General features: G+C 49.4%; 1 protein-coding gene across 2 annotated transcripts in view; it reads right to left on the minus strand.

Moving 5' to 3' along the window:
• TCERG1L (transcription elongation regulator 1 like) overlaps positions 1-16,757 on the minus strand; it is an 81,595-nt gene that overhangs the window by 52,565 nt on the left and 12,273 nt on the right. For both annotated transcript variants that reach the window (XM_080597642.1, XM_080597641.1), the window contains one exon: positions 13,153-13,341. In XM_080597642.1, the coding sequence (XP_080453768.1) occupies positions 13,153-13,341 (189 nt within the window). The remainder of the gene's footprint in view (positions 1-13,152; positions 13,342-16,757) is intronic.

Here is a 16,757-nt window from a genome sequence, read left to right on the forward strand (position 1 = left end):
CGACCCCAGGACAGCCGCCCTGTTCTCAGCAGGCCGGGCCCACGTGGCAGGAGCCATCAGGCGGGCAGATGGCTGCAGGGCAGCCTGGCAGAAAAGCTGCTCTCGAGAACATAACGTGAGGATATAACTTCGTAAGGCACAGATTGAAGGAATACAAAACCTGACCGTGCCATGCTCCGAGGAAAATGCCAGCACGTGCACAAGCTGGAGAAACCTGCTTAGAAGCCGAGATGGCAAAGCCTGGGCAGAAGGCACCACGAATGGCTGCAGGAGTGCTACGGCAGCAGCTGACCTTGCCCCACACTTCAATTAAACAGAGACCAAAACATTTCTTTAAAATCCCAAAGACACATTCGTGCATCTTTGGGTCAGAGGAGGGCCTTCCCACACCCGGCCCTTGTTGGTAGGCGGGCAGAGGGATGAGTTTTGGCCCTTCTGCCGGAGCTCTGCAGGATGCTGCTCCTCACACGCCCTCCTCTCACGAGGCCACTTCCCTCTGCCCTCCTCCTGCGGCTTGGCTCTGCCCCGCTGCTGCCCTTGAGCATCTTCTGCAGGTGAGCCAGCAGCAGGAGGCCGCCCAGTCACAGCCAGCCCACTGCACAGCAAGGCCTGGGGTCTTTCTCAGAAATTCCCCCTTTTCCCAAGCTCCAAAATCCCCACTCCCTACTTGTAACTCCTACGCAAGCACTAGGGCTCTGCCCCGGCCCTCCGCTGACGGCCGGGAACCGCAGCCATCGCACGCCTCGACCTGCAGCGGGACACAAAACCCCGCAGCCTCCTGCCCCGGCCCCTCGCCCACCTTCTGCTGCGCGGTGGGAGCTGCATCTGCCACGGCCGGGCACCTTGCTCCGTGTCCGTACTGCCACCCCAGGGGCAGGCGCACTGCCGGAGTGGGAGCTCAAAAAAGAGGGCAAACACTTCTGTACATCTGCACAGTAAGAACCAACGTCAGGGCACAACTGCTGCCAAGGAACAGCAATGGGGAATTATTTCCTCCACCTATTTTTGTCATTTTGTCTCCTTTCAGTAACCTGCCTTTTTTTTTTTCCTCCATTTTTGAATAATTTCCAACAGATGAGCAGAGAAAAAAGTAAAGCCGGAGTGACTTCAGAACCAAAGTGAAGTCAAAACTAGTCAAAAACCTTAAAAGCTTACAGCTAAATTGCCAGGTTTAGCCATATATATACAGCACACCGTATTATTCATGCTTGTAAATACCACAGGTTAAAAACCAAGTGACCCCCCAGAATCCAAGAAACAATTCTGGTGGCGGTGACCCAGGCACAGCTGCACTCCTGACTCAGGGCGAGCTCGGCCAGCCGGCACCGCAGCGCCCGCACAGCACCACCGGGTGCCGGGGGAGCCCCCAGCCCCTGCACCGCGCGCCCCCGGCCTCCCCAGCACCCTCCTGCGCCCGCAGCGCTGACACTTGTCCGTCAGAAGCCGTTAATTGCAGACGGTTAAACCTCTGATTGCTTTTTGAGAAGGTCTCGCTGCTGCACATGGGAAAGCGGAGGCTTCTTGATTTAAAAGGTTTCCCGGAGGAATCGTTCTGAGATGGGTTTTTGGCCTCCTCGTTTCTCGCCTTTCGGGGGGCAGCGGTTCCGCACACCCCTGCGCCCTCCTGGGGACGCGCCGTGCCGAGCAGCCCGCCCTGTCCCCCAGCACCTCCGCACAGCGCCATCCGCCGCAGGGACCGAGCCCCTCCGCGCGTGACACCAGACATCCCCTGCACCGCCGCGCACAGCGGAACGAAATCCCAACTTACACCCCAGCTTCCGGGGGCAGCAAGAGCTAACACAGACCAATTCCTGACTTCTAATGAATTTCTCACTGCAATACCGGTCGTAATAACGGTGTTAAGTGACTTACTTAAATAACAGAAACAACAAGACCATTGAACACCACCACAGTTTTTAAGCCCCGTGTTCAGAAAAGTAAATTACTGAAATCCCCAACATCTCAGCTGGTGCCCCCGTGTCTGATCCTCGGCTGTACGCAACGCCCACGGTGCTTGGCTTGGGATTAGAGTCCATCTTCACATAATTTGGAAATACAAACCTTGCCCAGAAATCTGCACCCTTTCTATTTTTCAAGGCAAACAGCATAACCCAGAAGACATCCAGCTTCTGAGCCATTAAAGACTGGTTCCTTGTTTGAAGCCACGGAGACAGGATTCCCCGCGGCCACCATTTCACGTCCTCCTGCTTCTCCAGGGCTCGGACGGTCACAGACAGGAACCACGAGAGGTGCCAATAAAATTTCAACTCCAGGACCGATCTTGATATATTTAGTTACAGGGTTTTTAAACACCATTTAAAGTACGCTTCCTAACAGCTACATACATCAAGTGTGAAATTAGATTCCCTGCTCTTGCTTCCATTAATTAACTCCCTGAATCTCTTCCAGTAATCACAGACTGTGCAACAGCCGGGGCAGAGCTCCAGCTCTGCGTTTTCCGAGTTAGCTTCTCTTCCTCCAACCAGGAAAGCTGTCCTTTCTGACAAAGATTTCTCCTAAGCACCAAACCATAACCGAAGCTACCCTAGCACCAACTTACCTGTTCTTCCGTATTAGAAACATGGGCGTGCTCCTTCTGTCCAAACCACTGTCACCCGGAGGGAGCGTACTTTTCCACCCAGCTCTGCCTGCTTTAACAGGGGAGGCAACTTCATTACAAAAAAGGTGGTAGTGCTAGAGTTAGTCCAAAAACTCGGACACCTAAGAGTTGGGTGCCCACTCTGATAAAGACAACATTTGAGGCAGTATGATACCCGATCTCCAACTCTTTGGCCAAAAATAGACAAACAGCCACAACATTTTACAGGCAAGTTCTGCCCCAGTCGCCCCAGCACGGTGCTGGTGTTCCTTTGCCTTCTAAGTGCCACCGTTACAACTCCTGAAGTTCATTTCCATGAAGTGCGTTAGGACTCATCTTCGTTTGCGTTTCCACAAGCAGTACAAACTCGCTGCCACATAATAATTAAATTAATTCATGTAATACCCCTCGGGTACGTGTGGCCAGCACCGCGTGTTTGCAGAGGAAATGTACACAATGTTATTGAATCGTTCCACAGCGAGCAGCAGCAGGACAGTTATCTTTATCCTTTTCAAAGTGATTACAGCCTTCTAAAACCAAGCAACCCAGTGAATACGATCCTCTGGAAAGCAAACAATATGCTAATACAGAAAAAAAATCAAACATTACCATTCTCCCAGCAAAATCATCTTTGCCTACGGTAAACAGCGCGCACCTGCTAGACATAACAAAAGAGAGGACATTGTGTTTACGCGATGCCGCACAGAAAGTCAAACCATTCATTTGCAAAAAGTGAATGAAATCAGGATGCTTATTTTGTGTGATTTACAAAGCCCACAGAATTCTATCATCCTCTGGATTTACCAGGAAAACAAGCCGCGTACAAAGTGAAACCAAGCCTTCCTGCTCACTTAAGAATATACAAATATGGTTACCCGCTGATTTGCACAGACATTTCCTCGGGGGAAGGTGAAGCACAGAAGTGCTTCATGCTAACAGCCAGATGAACTGATGCCAGCCGGCACAAGACGACGGCACGCCGATGGTCCCTTGTGGAGCATCTCACCTCCCAACATGCAGGCACCAGGCAGAGCGGGAGGCCGCGGCCGCCGCAGGGCCCACGCATCCCACAGCTGATGCCCTGCCCAAACCGCGAGCATCGCTGAGCGACACCGCGGGGCCGCCCCTGGCACCAGAAGCCCTACCCGCTGCCTCGTTCTGCCCGCGTGCCTTGCAGCACCAGGACTGAGGCAGCCTGTTTCCAGCATCTTGATCACTTCCTGATGTTTAAAATAACGCATTTATTAAGATTGATATGCCAGTATCTGTAATTTAAATATATCTGAATTCCCTGCTGTAGGCTTTTTAAAGATTATTTCCCCTTAATTCCCACTTATAAAGGGCACGCTCAGGACATTAGTATTTCACTCTTCAGTAAGACACAAATGAGATGTAACTGATGGCTCAGAGGAGCCGCATTTGAGCCCCTGTTTTTCTAGCAGTGGTTCGTGTGTGCGCGCCTAGGGCACGCATCTCGAACTCCGCCGAGCTCATTCCAGGCACTGCTGGTTCTGCTGCCGCACAGAGCGAAACGCGGCACCCTCGGCCGGGAGAAAAGTTAGCGAGAGATTTGCAGCACGTCCCTCCATCCAGCGACGTCTTGCCTGCTGAACTGCCACACAGAGGGACTTCCCCACCCGAGGACCATGACATTGGGCACTGGGCGGATGGCTTTTGGGGTTATCCCTGGCCCTCCTTCCAGGAGCAGCCAGACCGCACACCCCTCCCCGCCTCCTGCCAGGAAGGGAAGCTGTAAGCCCGTGTCTGCCCCAGATGTACGCGGGGGGAAGGCGGCAAGGCAGGGGCTGCGCGCTGCAGGGCTGCCTCCTGCCCCGGGACGGGGAGCGGCTCCCAGGGCATCGCATCCCGATCGCTTCCTTGCTCACAACTGCTGCTGGGCGGCACGATCCCACGTGCTGCAGAGGGAGACATCAGTGCCGTGCCCCCCTGCTGCCCCCCTGCTCTCCCCGTGCTGCCCTCGGCACCGCGGAGGCCCCCTTAGGCGCCAGGCAGGGGCTACTCCTCAGCGGATCCCTCTCGGGCAATGCCGCTCGCTGCTCGTTAATACATTCACATCTGCACAACTTTTATGATCTATTTCCAGTCTTATGAAAACCAACTCCGGCATAAAATTTCAATCTTGTAGTTTAATAGGATGTAATTCTGAAAGAATACAGCGAGTTATGCGGTATCAAACCTCTGGAACTTCAGCTTTCTGCCTGTCGGAGCGAAGTAATTATTTCTGCATGAACTAATCTTTTGTATTTTGGAGAAAAATCTTCAAATACTTATTTCTAGGAGGATTTGAGTTATAAATTAGTTTGGGAATTTAAAAATCAGTAACACAGGAACCAGGAATGTGATTCCATCATTTTCCCGTTTCTTACACACTTGTGCAATGAGGGTGTTTGCGCCAAGGTTTAGAATGACTGGCTTTGGAAATTAGCGTGGAAGTCGACACGATGCCGTGTGTGGCAGGAATTTTTTTCATTTCTGGAAAGCACAGAGGTCTGGTTAAACCGCTGCCTGCTCCTCTAGCTGTTCTACAGACCAGTAACAAGACATGCGGCCTCTCTCCTTTGTGCTGTTTGCTGCCGGCTCATCGGCGAACATCAGCGCAGCTCCTGGGGAGCCTTCGGCTGCGCAGCTCTCATCCCAGCACCTTATCCCAGCTTTTCGGGGCTGGCTGACACGACGGCATCTGCCCTCACTTCACATCGCTCCGCAGGGTCGGGGTCCAGCAGAGCCGCCGCTGCAGACGCAGCCTCCCCAGCGCTGGCGATGGATTTTGCAATTCAAACCAAGTCCTTTATCCAAATAATCCGTGTTTGGCTGCTGCGCGGGGTGAGCGTTCAGCGCGGTGCCAGCAGCAGCCCTTCCCCAGCGGGGCTGCCAGGACTCCTGCCTTGTTTGCAGAAACATTATCAACTCACTCCGAATGCGATCAAGAGAACTAAATTTGCAATAAAATCAATGAAATTCTATTTAGCTACTCTAGGGAAGCACCTATGGCACGCTTAAGAGCATGGAATTTAATTAATTTTCCTTATTTATATTCTGGCCAACAAGCCAAGATTCATTTTACCTCGTTAAATTTATTTACACATATATTGGGGCCAGACCGAGAAACACAAGTCAACCAGAGAACATCCGCTGGGCTCCTGACTTCAGCTAAAGCGGCCATGGAAATCGCTGGGCATTTCTTTCCCACCATCTAAGAGGCAGAACGGGCAGAGCTGTTTGACTGGATAGAAGAAAAAGTTTTCAATATAATGACTATTATAAAAAATCCCACTTCCCATGCAGCATGCGGCGGTCAGGAGGAGAGGGGCAGGAGCCCCCTCCAAGGTGCTCAGATCAGAGCTGCCCAGGCCCTCAGCTCTGCTCCCAGCCGCTGAGGGACGAGAGCACGTTAGTGCCATGGCCCCCTGACCCTTGTACGTACACTTGGTTTTCTTCAGAACAAACCTTCAAGGAGGTACGTCTCAATCTTGGAAATTAAACACAAAGTGTAACAGCATTCTGAAATGATCCGAGGCACGCTTCTGTGGCATGGAATGTACTCAGCAAGTTCACAATTACACCAGACAAACTGTTTAGGAGAAAATACACAGGATAGCGGCCTTTCTAGGGCACGTGGCATTGCAGTGAGTGCTGTGAAATTATTCCTTTATCTCACGCCATAATGAGCATCTTCCACAAGAAGGAACAAAACTCCGCAGATTCTGAAGAACGGCTCCAGGAAGCGATCCATCCCCAGGAACCGCAGGATGCCTTCCTTCCCCCACCCCGGGCTGTTCCTGCACCAGGTTTACTCAACAGCCAGACCGGGCTCAGTACCACAGATTCAGATTAAATGTTAAGAGCGTGCAGGGTCAAATCCCCACTACAGCTTCCTTTTACGATGTCAAAATAAACCAATAAAATTGGCTGCGAAAATTGTGAAAAACAATAACAAAGAAGCCAGCTTCTCTCTTCTCGCTGGTAAGTTAAAATTTCCTCTAGTGAAAGAGAAACACATAGGAAGCAGTATCATTCCTGAGCATCTCTCCATCTTTTATACGGACCTTAGCAAAACGCGCTCCTTCGCCGTGTTCTGAGATCCCCCAGCGTCGGGCGAGCACCAGTAAGCGGCTCAGAGGGGACGTGGGATGGCTTTGCATCACCACACCGTGAGTTATTTCGCATTGCAGCAACATCGCATCCTAACTTTATTAAGCCCTGAAAATGCATACCAAGTTCCAAATGGTTTAATTGCATAAATAAATTTAAGGAAACAACACCAGCAGTCACCACAACAATTTGTTCCTTCAGCTGATTTAAGCCTCACGAACAGGAACAGTAATTCTTGTCCGCGCATCTCCTCCTGAGGGGGGCAACGTAACGACTCTCTCTGCTCCAAACCATCCCATTATCCTTGCAAGGCCTATTTCTTCATTTCAGTCAATTTGTTTTTTTCTCCTAAGACTTCTGCTACTCTGACAATATATGAAGTTCAGATACGAGACTGCTCCAAGCAACAGAAACTAAATGTTAGTCTGCAGTGGGGAAAAAAACGTGAAGCAGGAAGATCCTTTATGGAAAGGTCTCCCATGGTGAAAAAAGATGCCTCGTGCTGCTAATGAGGAGGAGCTGAACAGACTTAGGCAGGCGCTGAAGTGTTAGAGCAGGGGTACAGACCGCAGACATCGACACCTGACCCACAGCGGTGAGGGGGGCAGCTCAGCACCTCGGGAGGTGGAAGAGCCAGGCGGGAGGCAGAAGAGCCAAGCCCTTTTCTCAGTGGAAAAGGAGATCCCAGCCTGCAGGAACCGCCGCGCAACGGGGAGCAGCCCCAGGGAAGGCTGGCATCCCCCTCCAGCCAAGCCAGGACTTCAAAACTCCTGAGGCAGACCTGAGGACAGCGTGAGGCTGGCGGAAGGATCGCAGGGCACAAGGAGAGCGCCAGGCTCTGAGCCCGCAGCCCGCGTGCCGTGGCGAGGGGGCAGCAGCCCCGGGGCGCAGCGAGAAACGCAGCCACCGCGGGCACGGCTCCCTCACGTGCCTCTTCCTTCCTCTGGGAGCAAGCGCTGTGTTAGCGCTAATCTCAAGTACCGGCAGCGATAACCGCCTAGGTCTGCAACTTATTTGTCTCTTGAATGGGGAACAAAACACCCCGCAGGTATTTTGACAGAGTAAATGTTATTGCTAACACATGAAATCGGATTTAAACTCCCTCTACAGCAGCGTACTAGCATTGTTCAAAGGGGAAAAAAAAACTACTACTTGTTTTAACAAGTACTTAAACAGAGTAAATTAAGTCCGACTTTTATGACATTTACCAAGCAAACAGTTGGGCATGAATGGAAGGATTTGGGTTGTTTGCCTTTTCTAACTAGGACATGAAATATTTAATTACGTTTTTGCTATTGTCAATATCCTGAGAGCGCACTCAAGACACCGAACCCATTCCGCCCGGTTCCCACAACAGCAAGCAGCCGCTTACAGGCACAGGGCGCAACCCGAGCGGCACAGACGTGTACCCGACGCCCCCGGCGCAGGGCTCCTGCGGGACGGACGGAGCCCCGCAGCAGTACGGCCCCTGCGCAGAGTGCTGCTGTCCCAGCGGGGCACCCTGCCTTCTACCCGCACTTGGTCACGTCAACACGACTGCAGCAAAAGGAGGGTTACAGGTGCACTTCCATAGGGGTAACTGAAGTGCTCAGACTCCATCAGAACACCTCGGAAACCCCCAGCTATCTGTACAGGCTAACTGAACCGTGACCCAGAAAGCCAGTTCAGATCCGTCCATCCACTTACTTGCATCAATAAGTGTCCCCGACTGACTTCATTTTTCAGTGGGGATGCTGTGGGAAACTTGCAGTACGAAGGAGTTCTGCCCGACACCTCCCTGCGGCGCCTTTCCGTGCAACGTTTGCCTCTGTAGCCCCTCCGTACCAGCCACGCCGTGCTGGGCCACCAAAAGCAACAGGCTGAATTTGCACACAAGGAATCACCGTCAGGACGATCACCTGAGCACTTCAGTTTTCAGCAGAGGTTTGCTGTCCAGCAGTAGGAGAAAATTGGTATTTAAATGGGATCTCTGGCATGATTCTAGCTCAGAAAACCGCTGTACGTGCATGCCTTCCTTCGCATGTGCCAACACAGATATAAAACTGAGAAGTAATTTTATGCTGAATATTAGGTCGAGTAGGAAGTTATCCCTTTAATAACTATAAACATTCATTTGCTTGCTTCGTTACACAGCATTAAAGCTGGGCAGATCATTTACAATGAGCTTGTTAGAACTACTCAGTATTCAGAGTCGAGCTTGTTTTTACTGCTAGACACACAGGACACCCAGAAACGAGGTGGGGAAAAAAGCTTCCCAAGGATATTAATGCCAAAATTTTGTTGGGAATATTTGGAATTGCTCATGATTTTCCATAAATGTTACTTCCTGCTCACCTGCAATCTATGAATTCCGGGAATGTATGGGCTAGACACTCATAACTAACAAATGCAGAAGGAAAACTACCACCGAGTGAATTATCTTAGCGATCTGAAAGGCTTACTAGGGAAAAACACGGAGAGCCACCACCAAAGCCCAGCAGAGCTCACCCAGACCAGCAGAGCCCAGAGAAGCCGTCTGAATGCCAGACGTGTACAAGCTTGGTTTTTTTTTTTTTTTTAATTCATGATTTTATACTTGCAACAGAGGCTGGATAAAGCCCCCAAGCAGTGGAACACCAACTGCTGTGGTCCGACACCAGCTCAGCTCTCAGCTCACTGCCACGTGGCTCTGCTCGCCCAGCAGAGGCTCTGGGTAGCTTCAAGGCACCAGAGCGGGCTGGCCTTACTCCTTAATTAGCACCCTGACGAACCGACTGTTACGGACAAGCATCACCCAGCCCCCCGCATCCAGTCTCATGAGGAGGAGGCAGCAGGACGCGAGGACGGCACAGCCGTGACCACGGCTCTCCCCCAGCACCCGCTGGGACCTCAGCGCCCTGCATAGCCAGCGCCTCTCTGCTGTGGAGAGAAGCTGTTTCCCCCCCCCCAAAACGCCATAAAAATAACTGAGTAATTGTTGTTATGAAAATGTGTTTTGTATCAGCAGAATTTGCTAATGAAGCAAGCTGACAGACACATGAAAGAGCATGTAGAAAAACTCTGGCACTACGAGGTGTTTTGAACATATAATGACGCTTGGCCGTTAAGTTACTGATAGGAAAAATACTTAGTCACTTCCCAGCTGTTCTGTGGCAGGGCAAAACATTAAATTTAAACCATTAAATAATTCTGAAAGGAAGAGAACAGGTGGCAAATGGCTTCTATGGCAGATGGTGCCTTTTTTAATATTTGTACTCACTGCTAATTTAGAGAGTCCATAACCACACACTCCTACCTTACCTTTCCCATTTGAATAATTAAGAAATTGTATGTGAAAAAACAAATACCCCAGCTCCTAATACAGTAGCCATAAAAAAGGCATTAGAGATCGCCAGATATTCTATACCTGAAGTGCCACAAAGCTTTAAATCTGGAAGTTTATCGGGTTTTGGTTTGGTTTGATGGCGGTAGTTTGTTTTAAGAGAGTCCTCTTCAAAGGCTTGGCTTGATACTGCTGGAAAATTAAGTTCTCTCTTTACCAGCAGAGCAAACAAGCACGAAGACCCAGCACAGATCGCTGTGTAGCTGCATCTCCACAAGCTCCTGTTTAGTCTTTACGTTAGATCTGGCACAAAACCCAAGCTAACAGCAAGGATGACATTAAATGGAACATTTTGCCTGGCACATGCAGGAGCAGAACCACCAACAGATGAAAAAGGAAAAAAGGAAGAAATAACCTAAAACGGAGCTCCAACAGCATTTCTGGACCTTTCTCAATTTTATCTGATTGATCTTAAACCACTTCCCCGACGCTCAGCAGAACCGAGCAGCTCACAAAGCTGTGCTCAGACACTTCTCGCTACCCCGCGCTACCAAGCGGCTCCATCCTCAGCTCCCCGCGTTTTATCCTGGTGAACACAACGCCAACCGAGGCGGCCCTGCTGCACTGGACACACGGGCATCCGGAGGAGAAGCAAAGAGCCAGGGGCTTGGCTGAGCCGGGGCCACCCCTGTTCCCTGTCCCCAGTTCCAAGCCACTGGCCTCGCTACCCAGCGTTGGAGCGGCCAGGTGACAGTGTGCTCACCCGGACGATGACTGAAATCTTTCTGCATATCCTGCAGCTCACCCAGGGACAGGGATTCGCGCAGTTACTGCCTTGTTTGTGAGATCTGCCTCCTCCTCCTGCTCCCATGATGGGCCTGCTTTGGAGTAGCCTGCCTCGTCCTCTTCTTCCTCCTTCCCCTTCTTAGTCCAGTTTCTTCCTTTAAGAGACCTGGCTTTCACATCCGTTGCTTCTCCTTGAATACAGGGACGACTGACACCAGCACGGGATGGCCCTGGTTCAGCTGCGGGGCCTGAACCAGAGGCCCAGGCCCAGAGGCATTTGCTTCCTCTGCAAGGAGCCAAACAGTACCGAGAGCATCTGATGGGCACAGGCAGACCCCAGCACAGCACTGCGAGCTGTACATCTCCGGCACTGCCAAGGTCGGGCCATACCTTTCTAAAACATTCTGTCATCTTTTTAGGATTCTGCATTTGTTCAAGGGCTGAATTCCAAAGCCATCGGAGGTGACAATCCTGATAAACACCTGCCCATGTCCTCCCACACACCTCGCCACCCGCAGCCGTCCTGCCTCAGGGCAGATCTCCGGGCGGTATTCTTAAATAGTTGGTTAACCTTACACAAAGCTGGGAACACACGCAGGAGGCATAGCAACAGGACCGTGCTAGTCTGAGCAACCCACAAATATTAAAATCTGGTCACATGCGTTGTTATCCCAACCCTTCGTGCCCCACACTGGGCACCAAAAGGGCTGTTGTGGTCTAACCGAAGGCAGCTCAGCACCGCACTGCCACTCGCTCACACCCCCACAGTGATGGGGAGGGAACCAGAAAACAGGTACACCTCAGGGGTCGGGACAAAAACACTTCAATAGGACAGAAAAGGAGGAGAAAGAGGTACATAACATCTACCCAAACCAAGTGATGCACAAAGCAATCGCTCACCACCCACCAGTCGGTGCCCAGGCAGACCCAGCAGCGGCAGCTCCCTGACAGCCACCCCATATTCCTTGTCCCACACGACACCACGTGGCAGGGAGCCCCCCTTTGGGCCAGCCAAACCAGGACAGTATTCCGATGAGAGCACAGCCCTTTCTCCAAGTCTGAACGGCTTTATTCCTACGGGAACGTTTGCTCCTCAGACTCCGTGAAGATAAACACGCTGCTGTGCTTCCTTGGCAGTCATTTATCTGAGCGGTTCTAATGACTGCTCAACAGGAACAATAATTACTGAGATACATTTTTCATACAAAGATTTCATCTGAACAGCTAATATCAGGACTGCAAATTTTCCGCAAAATTTTAATCTCGCTGTATTTTGCTGTGTTACACTTCAAGTATCAAAAAGATGCGAAATGCACCAAAAATAAGATTTTAAACTTTACTGATATACTGCATTTCAAAAATATATACTTAAGCATTCAAAGCACAAATAGTTTCAAAAATTATCCCAAAGACTTAAATCAGACAGCTTTCCACAGCGAGTGGGGGATGCCACAGTACCTCCCTGGGTATCACGTTCAGAAAGTCGTTACGTGTTGTCACGCTAAGAGAACAGGAGCTTTTCCAGTAAGCACCACATCCAAACCTATCATGAAAAGTAGAAGACCAAGGCTCCATTCCTCCAGTACACTTTATAAACAGCCAAACCACCTACTTGTCTGCAATGTTATTGTACATCTACAATTCATGGCGGCCTGCAGCTCCCTCACGGGGGGAGCGGAGGGGCAGGCGCTGAGCTCTGCTCTCTGGGGACAGCGACAGGACCCGAGGGGACGGCATGGGGCTGGGACTGGGGAGGGTCAGGCTGGGGTTAGGGAAAGGTTCTGCGCCCAGAGGTGGTCGGGCACTGGGACAGGCTGCCCAGGGCAGCAGTCAGAGCCCTGAGCCTGCTGGAGTTCAAGGAGCATTTGGACAACGCTCTCAGACACAGGGTTTGGTTTCTGGGGAGACCTGCATGAAACCAGGAATTAGACTCGACGGTCCCAGTGGGTCACTTCAACGTGGGAGATTCCGTGATTCTATTTCCAGCAGATACCTTTCAACTGCCACCACCACAACCTGAGGATCTGCTGCAAAGGCTGAGTGACACTAAGAGCGTGTTTTCTTACTAAGGTGACAGAGGATGCAACTCAGTTCACGTAGTACCTGTAAATGTCACAGCGTGTCTAAAAACTACTGACACATACTGTTTTGAACTTACTTTTAACACGCTTTCAGAAAGCACCTCTAAACAGCACCAGAAAAAATAACTTTAATTCCAGAAAAGCACCTGTACACCACCTGTATCCACTAAACATTTACGAGAGCACGCTGACAGCAAGACCCATACACAGAAGCCTCTCTCCGTTGCAAAGTATAATAAGCTGCTTCTTAATGCCACCAAAAAAAGCCTTACCTGGAAAAGGTGAAGTCAACACTGGAATTTTGATGGGCGAGAAGGTCAGCACATGGCAGGGCTGGATGCTCGGAGGTGAAGGTCCTTGAGGGGCTTCAGACTCCACCGACATCATCGCCGCAGTGGCTGCTGCGGCCAACGCAAGGGTTTGGTTGCTGCTGACCGGTTTAAGGCTATTCTGGCAACCACCTGGGGAAGAATGAGATACAACATTTTATTTTTAATTGGAAACCGGTGGATTTACGTCAGAATGTTTTCAGCATTTTGAATTTTAACACAAGTTGGCACAACTACGTGGCACGTTCTCCACCTGGCTTCCACTACGCAAGTCCACCTTCATGAGATGCTAGATTCTGAAAATACTTTAACACTGCTTTTGAAACCTTTGAGTTTTCTGCAAAAAGCACACGTAATGGCACCATTTAAATATAAGTTTTATTTTATACAGTGCCTTGTCCAAGGCTACGGGACTCGTGCAGCATCACAGGCACCAGAGCCCTTGCCCACCTCACCGCCATTATTCTAAAAGTCTGAGCCTGTGGTTAGTGCGTTTTTAGATATTTAAACCCCATGCACGTGAACACACCACTATAACCTGGAGGGACGAAGCAAAGTAATATTGGGTGATACATAAGCTGTGCAGTTATTAAATTTAAATGAAAAAATCAATAATAAATGAAGTCAACAGGTTGAACATATCGACCAGTATTTACTTCATCTGCCACGGCTTCACAACTATTCACAAACAGCCTTATTCGGACTTTTCCTAAATATAAGCCGTCTGATTCCAAATCTGAACCTTTGTGTTGCCCGTTATATTCAACATCCAAGGTCAGTGTCACCTACTGGACTGTTGTCCTGTTAGATGCCAGCAAATACCCGAGTTCTGCAAGTTTTATTTAATAGTAACATTCGTCTTGAAAACATGCCATGCAGAAAATTCTGATCATCTTACAGAGGAGCTCTGAAGTTGTCCACCAAATGTAGGCTCAAATTCACTTTTGACTATGTAAGATTTACCTTAAAGTCTTACAAGCTTAAGGGGTAGACCTTTAGAGCTCAATCTTGTCTAAGTATGCTAAATAAACAAGAAAATGAGTAGTAAAAAGTCTTAAGGAAAAAAACTAATTTGACAAACACCAGCTGTTAGTCCCTCTATACTGAGCTATGCATTCAAAAATTAAGCAATCATTAGCTTATTATGTTATTTAGCAAGTGTTTGCAGTTCGTGTGGAAATCCTTCAGGCAGTAAGAGCCAACTGTAGCTCTGCAAAAAAAAAAAAATCACTATTTGCTCAGACACATCACAGCAGGCATTTCCTGCATTTCCCAGATTTTTTGTACCTCCGCCCGGCCCCAGAGCACCCGCTGCCCGCCAGGCGCGGGCCCAGGACCCGTCAGAAGGTGCGAAGGCAGCTCAGCGTCGCGCCTCGGGCCGGGGGGCGCTGCCCCGGTCAGCAGCGGGGGACATACCCCCAGCACGCCCCCTCACAGCCACGGCCCAGCTCTGAAGCCCGGATACCTCAGCCAGGGTTTTAGATCCATCTCCGCATTCACGCACCTGGAACTTTGTGCATTTTAGCTGCTAAGTGCTGTTTTGCTCTCAGTTAGCACTGGGGGAGAAAAGTGGGTCAGTGTTTTGGAAGGAAAACGTTTTGGTTACAGCTAATTGGGGCTCTCGAGGTTATTTATTGTGCTAACTTCTGGCAGCTTAGCTTCTAACTCGTTGTAATAATTATTGCCAACAAAATAAGCTCTCTCTTAGCAAAACAGAAGTCAATGTTTTCAGCAAGCACCACAGAAAAATTCCATTATCGCTACTGCATTTGTCAATTCCAAGCAGAACCCATTTAAAACACCTGCACACGCACTAATACGACAGGCATGCAGGCAAAAATAAACACACTAACAAATAATATTAAAAGGTTTAATCATTCAACCATCAATAGATGAAAAATAGATCATTCTGCCAAAGTCACAATGGAAATATCAAAAATATCAGTGTCCAACTACTGCAGCCATTTTACCAGTTTTCACGTTTATTCACCGGAGAACTAACACGGCTCTTCGGTTAGGTTAAACACCTCGCCCCCAAGAAATCACACTCCCTGCTAATTCCAGCCAGCCTCAGGTGGGAAGAAAGAAATCAACAAAACGTCTTCTGTAACTCTTATGAAAATTAATGTTGCATGGAAAAATTACTTTCCTACTGGCTTCCTACAGGGTACACAAGCAGAAAGGTTGTTTACTTCTCAATTGATTCTTATTTTGGAGAAGACGCAAATCCCCCAAAGAGCCCAGGAAAGCAGCAAAATAACCGAAGTCTTCGCTGCTTGGACAGCCAAAGTCTTCTATGAGCACAGACGAGTAAAACTCTTGAAGCAGTAGAGTTAGCAGGGCGTCCTTATTAAAGTTTCATCAATTCCGTTATTAAAGTTTCATGAGTCAGCCGAAAGAGAAGTTTCGGTGATTTCCCTGCCTTTGATGAGGCTCTCTCTCCCTCTCTCCTACTAAATAATTCCATCAAGCAAGGACTACCCCTGTAATTGTTAATACTTGAGAGCGTATCACCAGCAGGGTGCCTGGGGGTCATCAAGCCCATCTCTTCCTTTGCAGTCAACTGAGCAACCTATCTCAGCAATTTATCAGGCTCAAAGATAAAATATGATTTCCAAAGCAAACTCCAATAGGAACCTGGCCCAGGACATGACTTCAGAGATCGGGATTTTCTTCTGCATTCGGCATAGCTGGAGAGGAGTGGCTCTTCTCAGAAACAAATCTGATTTTGCTGGAAGTATTTCCAAAAAGTTCTGGGAAGGGCTTCTTAGAATCACACTTAATGACTTCATTTACTTGAATTTCAAGAGTCAAATGCCTTGCAAGTAGTAGTAAAATACCATCACCAATATACACTTGAGGGAAAAAAAATAGCAATGGTTGTTTCTCCAAACCTGTTTTTGCCAAGGCATGCTGCATTCTGGGCAGTAAGATACAGACACCCACTTTGCTATTCTTCCCCAGACTGCCATCTCTGCTCCCCGCCAGCAAGCAGATTAGGGGAGACATCTGAGGTTTCTGTGTGACATTACCGAAGAGCGGAGAGCAGCTGAAGAAACAGTGAAGAGATTATTCAGAGACAATTAAGCAAAGGCGGTGAGATGCAGTGAAGGCAATGGAATAGGGCAGCAAGCCCAGCACACTGACTGATGGGCGATCTCCAAAGGTCTACCTGCTAACATCTGTGTGGAATAGGGTCTACAGGCACAGGAGAGGAGCTGTATCTGTTGTACCTTCTCTTTTATTCGAGCACAGCGTCACCTGCCTAAGTTTCTTATCGTGTCCAGCTCCTTGTTGCTGATCTGGAAGACCTATTTTCACGTGGTAGACCCAGGCCAGTCGGCTACAGACATGCAGGGACTGTAGGACAGCGGGTCTGCGCCAGGCTGCAGCACCCGGCGGGATGGAAGGACACAGCAAAACCCAGCTTTGGGCTATCAGTATGGCACAACACATGAAAAACTGAAACAAGATTTTTCCGCCTTGAAGGAAAAAAAATAATTTAACAAGACAAAAGTAAGTACTACTAACACTTGTGAGATATGAAG

Source organism: Anser brachyrhynchus (assembly GCF_964034855.1).
Source record: "Anser brachyrhynchus genome assembly, chromosome: 6".
Lineage (NCBI taxonomy): Eukaryota > Metazoa > Chordata > Aves > Anseriformes > Anatidae > Anser > Anser brachyrhynchus.